Raw genomic sequence first — 12,453 nt, forward strand, 5'->3', positions numbered from 1 at the left:
ATACAGGAGTGTACACATATATATATATATATGAGCAGGGCTCTTCAAATCAAAAAAAAAATTATGTGCCAACAAAATATCATAGGCACCAAGACTTTTCCCGACAAAATTTGTCCAAAAATGTGTATTCTTTGACCCCTTCCATGAGCAGACAAGCTGACATAATTTCAAATAATTCTGTACCTGTCCTCAGACTGCAATTTGGTTATCAGTTATACATAAAAATATTAGGTGTCAAAACCAATTTCTCAGTCGCCACGGTGAACTAGCGCCTTCGGTTTTTCAAGCCCTGTATAGGAGTGATTTTTTTCATCAGATTATTGTGAACAGAAATTTTTCAACAGAAAGGTTAGAATTTCTTGAACCAAATCTTATAATTACTATTATGCAAGGAGAAAAAAGAAATAAAAAAAGTGTGTTTTTTTTCTTTCAAAGAAGCTTAACAACGTCTTTTCCTTTGCTTAGAAATAAAATTTAAGTTGACTGAATTTAATACTGATAAAAGGACACAAAAATGCATAATAATAAAATAAGAAATAATAAAAAAATAGATAATATAAATAACTGAATTGATAGCATTTGAGATTAACATGTTTGATAATTATTGTAACTATGTTTTTCTTATTTAAGCATTCAGATACGAGATTCACATATTAAACTGTTACAAGAAACCACAAACAGAAAATTGTAACCATGGACCTCAGTTTAACAAATATACCTGATATGTAATATTTTATAAGCATATCCACAGACATTATTGCTTATTCATAATACAGAATAATTTCTCTCTCTCTCTCTCTCACACACACACACACACACACACGCACACACACAAATCCTTGTATAAATAAATTGAAGCCTATGTGAAGAAATAAACCAATGTATGTAAACTGAATTTTTATAAAAAATTAATGAAAACATTTTTTGAGTAAGTTTTTTAAACAGGTTTCATAATTGAAATATCAAGAGACAAAAAATCATCTCATAACGAAAAGAAAATAACTTTGTGGGATTCTTGTCACACCACAGTTATTTTCTGCACACGAGAGCTAATTAGACCGGAACCTACAATTTATTGTCAATTTTGAACTCACAGTGAACTTGGTGCGCTAACCCCTCAATGTGGGACTCCCTGCAGCAACAAATTTTTCTGTGATCATGTCGCCGTTTTTTGTTGTACCCGTGTCAGGAAAGTTTTCTGACAAGACGAACCGGGAATCAAACTCGCGACACCTCTGAACATTCTTTGGTACTTTAGGCCAGTATATTATCAACCTAAGCTACTGCGCCCCAACGTTTCTTCAAGTGAAACAGAACAAAAAGTATAGTTTTTTTCCCGAAAATAAGGCTTAGCTTGATTTTTTAGGATGATCATAATACGAGTTCGACCTAGAAAATTGGCCTGTTAAAATCGTCAGCCAGATGAAGGAATTCTGTAGTTCTGTTGCAGGTTTTATTGTATAAAGTGATATTAATATACAATAATGTTATTGACATTTGTACTTAATGATAATTGAAGTTATTCAGTATTTCTAAGTTTCCAAAAATGGCTAATTTGGACAAGTGAAAAACAACTCCAGAGTAATGAATCCTCAGAGAATGACTGCTATCTCCTCCTCTTAACCAGATAATTTTTTAATTATTACTGCTCCTTTTGAAATATTTCTAAATTTTTTAATTTAATGAAGCAGGGATATTCTTCAACAGTGAGGAATTCAAGGATAAAAGAAGCACGTTACTTTCAGCTCCTGAAAGTTTGGGTTCGAATACTTAATGCTCAATTAATTATTTAATACTTAAAAATGGCTCTGATTACATAGCTAAAGATTTTATTTTCAACATATCAGGAACATCTCTGCGGATTTTCATTTTGAATATATTTTCTGCGGGGTTGGAAAAATTTTGAGAAAAAAAGTTCAGGCGCCATCCTGATTTCTCAGAATTCTCTATATCCAAATTCATTTATTTTACCACAACCAATCTTCTTGCTACAGTTCTGCATATAACTTCAGATAAAATTATGCAGAAATGGGTGTGTTCACATGTGAAAAATTATTCCCTTATTACGTGGTCAAATTTATTCATCTAATACATAGTTTGACCTGCACCAAAAATGTATATTTAGATATAATAGGCCTATAAAATGTACACATAAAGGATGTCCATACATGTTTAAGTTGTGGAAAAGGGAAATTCAATTTTCCCCATTTTGCCCAAAAAAACCCGCCCGGACTGGGTTTTTTAAAACCCTGATAGAAACTACTTTTAAACATGGGAGAAGAGGATCTGATCAGAGTTCGCCAATACGTATCTAGATGCATGATTGATGGATCAAAATTCAATTTTACTTCCCCCAATTTAGTTGGAGTGAAAATTTTTTGAATTTTAGATAATTTTTTTAGTTATTTTTCTCTGTTTTTCATTGAAAAAATACCCTTCTATTTACAAAATTACCCCTTAAATTGTTGTAGAGGAATGAAACTGCTCTTCAAAATCATTTTTTTCATATAACACTGGATATGATGCTTCTAAGAATAGGAAAAACAACTGTTCATAGTTGGAGACAATAAACTTTGATCTTGTCTTCTAAAACAAAAAAAAAATAAAACTCCCATCAAACTGAATTTGAAACTAAAATCATCAGTTGTTATTGAATTGATTTTCCAAAAAACTTGATTAAAATAGATTAAAATATTTTTGAATATATGGTCACTTACACAAAATTTATAAAAAAGAACATAATTAAGGAACATCTAATCGGTTTTGCTAAACAAATCAGCTAAATATTATAAATTTTTCACACAAATTTCAATCAAGTCGACTAACTCAACTAAAACTTTTAACTGTGATTAACAATTGATCAATTAACCAACCCTATTAGTAGTTTCAAAATTTCAATAATTTTTTTTAAAAAAAGACAAAAGGATTTTATTAACACTAATTGTGTGTCTAACTGCAACCGAGTGAGTTGTTGTTTTTCACCTGACTTGCATGGCCATGTTTCTTTCTCTCTTTGTAGCTATTCTAAAGTTCAAATAAATCCTAGTTCATCCTTGTTATTGGTACGACCACCTCTTACCCACAAGCACTATTACATAGTGAAGGTTTAATTAAGGCTCATTAACTTGATGCAGAAATATTTTCTTAGCAATTAAAATGTTATGCTTCCAAACCATCTCACTGTAATTGTGGTGGTTGTATGTGACCTTCCACAGCATGATTTTGGGTCAGAATCTATATTACTGACTAGCAGAGGGTAAATATTTAGTTTATACAGTTATAAAGCATTTGAAATTTCTTTAACACCCCTGCCTTTCATTTTCAGTTTTCACGAACCCTCTCTTGATTTTGGGATGGCTTCAACATTTTGATTCAATGATAAAATCAATTCTTTCACTTTCGTATTGCACACTTGACATGTAATCTTGATAGTTTAATCATACACAGCCATTTATTTGCATGAAAAAGAATGATGTGCCTGAACTTTTGAAACATCTCATTTTCACATTTTTATTTATTTATTTATACAATATTGTTTGGCCAAGGCCTATACAAGAGGGTGCAGTGATGGGATTTGACATAAAGGATTAATGCTACATACAAAACGAGAGATTGAAATACAGTATACAGAATTTTCTAGAAGGTTGTTCTAATCAATAATTGTACAGGGGAAAAACTAAATTTGAAGCAATCAGTGGATGCAAAAAAAAATTAAAAATTTTTGGGAGTGATTGAATCTATTGGAAAAATGTGAAAATTTGATTAGAATGTGGGTGATGTCAATGCTAAAATAGCCATGGATAATTTTGAAAAGTAGGGATATGCGAGTGATATATCTATGGGAGGTAAGTGGAAGGATAATTAAGTTGGCGTTTGAGCTGTGTGATGGGAACAGAGGAAGACCAGCAGTTTAAAATAAAGCCAGTAGGTTTATTTTGGATAGTTTCCAGCTCATCTATATTGTTTTGTGTATGGGGATCCCAAATTTTACAGGCATAGGAGAGGACAGAAAGGATATAAGTTTGGAAGCATAGATGTCGAAGGTGGTGGAATATTTGAGGGTACGACGAAGGAAAGGTATATCAGCTCAGTGGTGGTAGACCATAATTTTTTTAATCTGGTAAGTACATAGCCCCATGGCTTTTTTTTATAGAAATTCAAAAGATTTTTCTTTTAAGTTCAGTGGTTTTTCCAAAAATCTAATTTTCATATTGTGTCTAAATTTTGGAAACTGACTGTAGATACGATATAGTTAATATTAATTATGTCAATTTTCACTCGTCAATGCATGTGAATAGTATTTGTTTTGTATAAAAACAATGATTAAGGACAAAATTGCATATTTTCAATAAATAGCACACACACACATCAAGTTGACAACAAACTCGACAAGTCCGGCAACAAAATCTATGTGCTTGTGAATGGGGGATGTACAGGAATATTCCCCAACTTCCTCGAAATTTCCCTTTTTCTGTGGGGGAAGGGGGCTTGTGAAACAGATGAAAAGAGACAGGGAAGGAAAACTGACACGAATTCTCCACTAGCTTTATTTTTCTGAATGCATATCACAATTACTGCTTGTGAATAGTGTAAATTGTTGTTCTATAAATGAATTTGTATTGTCTTATATTGGACCTTTGTGCCTTTACTTATTTTGAAGTCTCGAAAAGAAATTCTCAATGATATTAGAACATTTGCATCCTTCAGAAGAAGGTACACAGAAGGAAGCACCACACAGAAAAATATATGTGTGTGTGTAAAAATGGATAATCACTTTGTCCCTGATAAAGGACACTGAAAATTTTACCAGTTATCCCCTTCTGGATGCAAATGGGTTAAATCAAGGGTTCACAAATCCCAGGCACCAGGTCACCATCAGGACTAAAAAACTGCCATAGGAACATGAAATTTTCTATATGTGATGACTAAATTGGTAATAAATTATATAATGACTAATGTGATAACTAAATATTGGTAAAAATAGGTTGACAAAATAGGAGACCAACAAAATGGTCAACTTCATGAAAGAAAATCACCAGAAGAAGTAATACCCTATAACGAGCATTTTAATTTATTCTCACAATCATTAAATTCTACCAATATAATTATGAACAAAATGTTCTTGAAAATTTAAGACTCTGAAAAAACGTTCAAAGAAAATCTCAATAACAAACATTATTTTTAACATTATTATTATTATTATTATTATTAACAAAAAAAATATTTCACGAAAAAAAAGAGTAAAACATAAATAGCAAATAACAAATGTGTTATTGAAATGGTAAAAAATCTATATATGCGCGTCTAATTTTTTACGAGTGTTGGAAAAAAAAATTTTCTTTTTTGTTAGATTTTTTTTTTCTAGTAGATAAAAATTATTCTGTTTTGCAACATGTAAGACAGAAAACAGATGGAATTTTATTTTCTTCGAGCAGTTATTATCCAATGCTGGCTTGAAATTGATGCATTACAGGTTCTTGTTTTCAAGCCTTCACTATCTTTATACTTTTGACTATCTAAGCAATTATTATAAGCAACATGCTTTATTTGACTACGAGACATCTCCATCCATTTTTGGCTCATTGCTCCATTGCATGCTTCTAGTGTCACAATGCTTCCTTCAGTGGAACCTGCAGATAAACAAAGATCTTCATGACGAATTTCATGGTTTTTAGAGAAAAACCATTCTTGATTTCCACCTGAATAATGACAAGCATATAGTTTGACGTTTGCTCCAAGGCTTCGACCAAAAGTATCAATGCATAATGATCCTTGTTTTATCGATCCTACACGAACTTCACTTTTTAAAGGAATTTTAAGCTCTGGATAAGCATTATCAAGATACCACTTGAATGGTTTGCACTTCAAACGTTCCCTAAGAATCATACGCTCCTTGATATCACCTGCAGCAACATTTCTTGCAACAGGAACAGCAGAATAGTAATATTTCTTATATTCATCCATCCACACTTCTGCTGCACGTTTTGTGTTGCGAGCAAATACTTTACCACTTCCACCAGGAAAACTATAAGGATGCTGCTTTCTAAAAACATGTCCTACTCTACTGCAAGGAACAATTTCTAGACTCCCACCACACTGCCACACCCGGAAGGATATTTCAAGATTCTCTCCACCCCAAATGTCCATTTTTTGATCATACTTTCCCAATTTTTCAAAATAATTCTTGTTTATGGAAAAAAGGCCACCAGCAATCATCGGAGTTCTGATTACAGCAGTAGGATCATGCCATCGTTCTTTTCTCTGCTCAACAGATAAAACTTCCCATTTGAAGACCAAATTCCAATCAAATCCACCTCGTAAATCAGAAGAAGCACCAAAATATCGAAAGTCATCCATGTTTATAACATCTATTATTGGACATACTACTCTGGTTTCATCTTCACTAATTCTAGCCAGCAATGGTTCTAACCAGTTTACATTGCATTCACAATGACTATCTAGAAACGTGAGTATTTCAGCTGTTGCGGCATTTGCACCTATAACTCTTGATCGCACTAAACCTTCACGTTTCTCATTTCTTAATAACTTTATTTTCTGGATTGAAGCTAATTCTTGCCCATCAGCTGGGTCATCACTGAAATCATCAACTAAAATTATTTCTTCTAACAGATGCTCTGGACTTCTATTTAGAATGCTTACAATAGTTCTCAAAAGAGTTGATCTAGCTTCGTTATGAAATGTAATAATGATGCTTGTAGCAGGAAGATCATTAGGGTAAGACAACTTCAGACATTTTGCATCCCTTTTATCAGGAATAATTCTATTACTAGGAAGATTGTCACTTGCTTCTTGATTGAATTTATTACGGCTATATGGATCATCACCAGGTCTCAACTTTGTTTTACTAATGTATTTTTGCTCATCAAAATATTGCCACTTTATTTTTTTACTTTCAGATGGCAAAAATTTGTGTGATAGTTGGGTATTGTCTTTCGTTTTCAATCTCAAAGCTCTGTTTTCATCTGATGACTCATGCAGCACCAAAATATAAAATATCAATGATGCAACACAAAATATCAAAATCACAAAGTACCTCATTTTAAGCTGCTTTGTTGCACTCATTGTGAGATGTATCTTTGGATGGGACAGGCTCATTCACACTTTGGCCACTAACTTCTTAGTTCTGCTTCATATGACTGCAACTTAGGACCAGCTCCAGACATTCAAGCTATGAAAACAGAGCAGCCAAATTCCGCAATCAATGCATCCAGTGATGAAATTTGAAGATATGGATAAGTCACTAAGAAGCATTTATCAGAATAACAGAACATTTTATAGAAATATCGGTATGTAACTATACACATAGATAATTGCAGACTTTTGATTGTTTATCAATTTTCGCAGAGCAATCATAAGTCAATAATTACTGTTATTTATTAGATACGTTTCCCCTCTTTTAATTTTATTGTTTCACATGTATTTACAAATGTTGTACAATGTTTTACAATTTTATATCAATGTATTTTGTTTTGCATTTTTTTGCAAAACATATGCAAATATTTAATATCAGATGAAAAAACAAAGAAAACCAGCAAGCCCTTTAAAACTTAATATTAACTAATTAATTAACTAATTTAATTTACCAATGAGACCAGGGTTGGGTTTCTTCCGAGACAGTGGAAGAAACTGAAAAAAATGTACACTAATTATTGTTTAATTAAATAAAGTACACATAATTATTGTACACATAATTAATGCCTCTTATTTCACCTTATTGGTTGTGAAATAATATCAAATATGTTTTGCAAATAATATTTTTTTAACATTCAATTATAAATATCTCACCAAGATGAGCAATATTTAATTTTCCAATAAAACACATGAATTAAAACAAATTAGTTCAATTACTGCACAAAATGATAATCTGAATATAAAAAATATTAAGATATGTGTCCATATTGGATTACACTTTAATATATTTTTCTCTAGAATAATTGTATTGCATAAAGTGTTAATGGTAAAAAGTGTTAAGAACTTAAAAATGCTGATCATTGGCTTTCTCCATGAATTAGAAAAATGTGCTTAACATATGAAACTAATTACTTGGCAATATTTAACTATAAACTATAAGGAGTATTATGTCACGTGTAACAAAAGCAAGCGCGGATCCAGGGTGATATGTTGGGGATGGTGATTTTTGACAGTGAAGGTTTCGATCAGTGAGGCCTGTTTGTGTATATAGCTATATTTTGCATTATATTCTTTTTCTCTATCGCCACTAGATGGCACCACTTACACAATTATTATCTCTGTTATTTTCCCGCCTTTTGAAGCAGATGTTTTTTTTTTTGTATTGGCTCGAGTCAGTCATACTTTTGCTCATGTCTAATGAAACGTTTTATTATAATTTAAACTTTTGCGTTCTCCATATATAACGGTGCGTTCATTATTCGTATACATTTTTTGGTGCCCAAACAGGGACTCACTGCATAGTAGACCCATATTGTGTCAACTCATCGAGGCAGAGCTAAGGCCCAGAGCACAAGAATCCAACATTTCGTCGAAAGTGCAACCGAGTTCAACCACGAGGACATCAAGACAAGGAAAGGCTTGAGAATGTCTTTGAGGAATTTGTTCGCCATGACGAATGCTTGGACGAGGAATTATCAGAAATTGCTCAGGTGGAAGAACAGTATTTTTCATTGAAATCCAAATTGAAACGAGCTCAAGCTGCCGTGACAAAGGAGCCTTCGATGACAGTTGAGTTTTCCGATGCTGACACCCATACTGAAAGAATTCTGCTGCAGCTGGCAGAACAACGAGTGCTTTTGCAGTTGATGACACATTCACCATCTATTACTACTACTGACGTAAGAGATGGTTATTTGCCTTGCATAAACATTCCATCATTCGCAGGGTCATATATAAACTGGAACAGTTTCAAGGACCTTTACGAATCGGTGATTCATAAAAATGAGCATTTGATGAACGTCCAGAAATTCAGCTACTTAAATAGTCTCTTGGAGGGTGATGTAGCGGCATTGATCAAACACATACCAGTGTCAGAGGCCACATACATAGAGGCGTAGGAAAAATTATTGCTTCGTTTTGATAGGAAGAAGTCCATAATTTTGTCCCTGATAAAGACGTTCCTCGAACAGCAACCGGTTTATACTCCTGATAAACAAACTCAGACACATTGACGATACTTCAGATGAGATTATTTGAAGTTTGCGTGCCATTGCTGATGAAGCTGTTACTCTGGACCCTTGGCTCCTTCAATTTCTGCTGGAGAAGGTCAATCCAGAAACGTGAAAGCTTTTGGCTCAAAAGACAACAGAAGATGATTTTCCAAAGTTCGGAAACTTCCTTGAGTCTCTCTCTCTCTCTCTCTCTCTCACACACACACACACACAAAATTCAAGATGCGCTGCCCTCGAGATCTTCAATCCTGAAAGGTCAGCAAGCGGAATCAAGGTACCATAGAAATCAACATCGTCATCTAGGGTCTCATCAAGTGCTGTCCATCATGCAACAGACCTCACGGGCTACATTGGTGTCAGATTTTCAAATCCTGGTCAGTGGCCGAGAGAAAAAACTTTGTTCGCAAGAAACAGTTATGTTTCAACTGTTTCTGCAGCTCTCACAAGATTTATGAATGTTCGTCGTCGTTCAGGTGTTCGTGATGTGATCAGCGGCATCATCAACTTTGCATGAAGTTGTGTCCACTAGTGTTACTGCTGTGTTATCGGATATGCCTGTATCTACCGAGTCTAAGGTGCATGATTCCACACAGTGTTTCAATCAAATATTTCCGCTAATGTTTCTTTCTATGCGCTATTGCCTACAGCTCGTAGGCAATAGCATGGATACATCGGGTAATCACCATATTATCCATGCACTTCTCGACTCAGGCTCTCAGTGTTAATTTATTAGTGAGGCATGTGTTCAAGCATTGAGAATTCCCCACAAAAATGCCTGCTTTACTGTGCAAGGAGTAGCAGCTGTGCATGCCGGTACCACTAGAGGGTTTGTGAAGTTAAAATTATATTCTACCTATGATGATAATCATTATATTGACATTGATTCATATATCTTGAGAAAGTTAACGGCTCCATTGCCTACTGAGTTTGTCCGTTCGGATGAACTGAATTCTTATGCTGATTCGCTTAAATTAGCTGATGTTTACTTTGATAAGTGTAAAAATATTGATATTATTATTGGAGCTGAGCATTTGTTCTCTTTGATACGCCCAGGTCAAATACGGGATAACGATAGTGCACTCATCACCTAAAATACATTATTCGGTTGGGTGCTGTCAGGAAAGATCCCTACAAAATGTAATGAAGCTAATAATAACTATCAGCCTAATGCTAATTTGATATGTCTTCATTCTGAATTGGATATCGATGAGATTCCTACAGTGTCTCATGAAAACTGTCTCTCCCCTGAAGAGGAATTTTGTGAGAGCCATTTTCAGGACAATTATCGTATCAGCAAACATAGCAAATTTGTGGTAAAATTACCAACAAAGAATTCTCCAGATACTCTTGATATCTCCAAACCACCGGCGATATCTCGTTCATTGAGTATGGAAAGAAAGTTTGAGAAAAATCAAGAAATAGGTATTCAATACAAACATTTCATGGAGAAATATGAAGCTTTTGGGCATATGGTGGAGGTATCTTGAAAAGAACTTGCTGCAGATAGTACAAAGACATTTTACTTGCCTCATCATGATCTACTAAAACCTTCAAGCTACACTACTAAATTAAGAGTAGTCTCATAACTCTAGTCAGCCATCCACATCGCCATCTTTGAATGCTATTCTTGGTGTAGGAAGCATTATGCAACGTGACATTTTCCCTATTCTTCTCAATTTCCTTATTCACAAATTTGCTTACGGATCGAACATTAAAAAATTATATCGTCAAACCTTAGTTGATCCTGCTGACCAAAGGTATAAAAGAATAGTTTGGAGAGGTTATACGAGTGCAGAGACAAGGGAATATCAACTGTGCTTGGTAGTTTACGGGAAATCATCGGCCCCTCTTCCTCGCTACTAGATCATTGCATAAGATGGCCTTGAACTATGAGGAGAGCTTATCAGCTGTTGCTGACGTCATTAAGAATGACACGTATGTTGGCGATATATGATCCGGTTGTGATTTGACAAACGCTATAAACATTTGTTCGCAGCCGCAGCTTATTGGTGTTTTTAAAGAGTATGGTTTTCATTTCAGAAAGTGGCGTTTCAATTCATTGGAACCAATTGAATATATTTCTTCTGAAAATGCATCCTTTGAAAGTTGTGGTGATGGTATCTTATGGGTGGGAGGTCATTTGCAACATTCCTCTTTGACTAGTTTTCTTTCAGTTTGTGGAGTTGACTTTGCAGAGCCTGTCAATATAAAACAACACAGAGGTCACAGATCTCTTTTGACGAAGGAATATATCACTGTTTTTGTATGTTTTGACCGAAAGCTGTTCATATCAAAGTTGTCAGTGATCTTACACCCAGTGCATTTATTGAAGTCCTTCAATGATTTTGTTCACGTGCAGGTGCTACTAAACATTTATATTGATAATGCCATAAATTCATCTAAGTAGAAATGTTATGTTCGAGTAGTCACCATTCAAACTACTAGGGGTATTTTTAAAAGAAATTGTTAATTTGTTAATCAGATGCTAAGATATGTGTTCTACCCATGTATCAAGAATAATGACACCATGCATATATTCTTGATAGGGTGAGAGTATGTTTGTGTATGTAGCTGTATTTCACATTATATTCTTTTTCTCTATTGCCACTAGATGGCACTGCTTACACAATTATTTTCTATGTTATTTTCCCACCTTTTGAAGCAGATGTTTTTTTTTGTATCGGCTCAAGTTAGTCGTAATTTTGCTCATGTCTAATTAAATGTTTTATTATAATTTAAACTTTTGCGTTCTCCGTATATAATGGCGCATTCGTCATTCGTATACAAGGCCCAACCTAGTGTCCGCAGATGCTGAACATGCTTAAAATATAAAAATTAATATTTATTAAAAATTAAAATTATTTATAATTTTAAAAATTATTTAAAACTTAATTTAAAATTTTAAAAATTATTTAAAACTTAATTTAAAATTTAAATCAATTAAAAATTAAAACAATCAAAAAATTTATATTAAAAATTATATATTTTTTCAATAAGCAGCGTACTTAGTTAAGAAATTGCTTGAAGCAACTAATGTTACAATTAATGAATTTCGCTATTTTTGACAATAAATTTGGACATTTGTTCTGGCTACCCTCACAAAAAAATACCATAGCAAAAAAAGCCTGAGGGATGGTCTGAATAATGTTTAATATTTATTAACATCGCAAGACCTCCTTAGCTGCCTGGCAGTCGAGTGGTTAGGGAGCTATCCTCTGACTGTGCAGGTCTGGGATCGAATCCCAGCTCGAACATAGATGTCTACTAACAAACTCGCTGGTCAGATCAT

At 33.8% G+C, this 12,453-nt stretch overlaps 2 protein-coding genes across 10 annotated transcripts in view; both read right to left on the reverse strand.

Annotated features, from left to right (window-relative positions):
• cnc (NFE2 like bZIP transcription factor cap-n-collar) overlaps positions 1-12,453 on the reverse strand; it is a 662,445-nt gene that overhangs the window by 622,099 nt on the left and 27,893 nt on the right. The window contains exon 2 of one of the 9 annotated variants that reach the window (XM_089239518.1): positions 7,055-7,189. The exons of the other annotated variants lie outside the window; for them this stretch is intronic. The gene's annotated coding sequence lies outside the window, so the exon portion shown is untranslated. The remainder of the gene's footprint in view (positions 1-7,054; positions 7,190-12,453) is intronic. 9 annotated transcript variants of the gene reach the window in all.
• LOC149080412 (polypeptide N-acetylgalactosaminyltransferase 2-like) lies at positions 5,419-7,083 on the reverse strand. The gene has a single exon (XM_089238739.1). The coding sequence runs from the start codon at positions 7,081-7,083 to the stop codon at positions 5,419-5,421; it is 1,665 nt and encodes a 554-aa protein (XP_089094865.1).

This window comes from Pholcus phalangioides, unplaced genomic scaffold, assembly GCF_987345545.1.
Source record: "Pholcus phalangioides strain wild (caught in Gottingen) unplaced genomic scaffold, Ppha-v1.0 ptg000011l_1, whole genome shotgun sequence".
NCBI lineage: Eukaryota > Metazoa > Arthropoda > Arachnida > Araneae > Pholcidae > Pholcus > Pholcus phalangioides.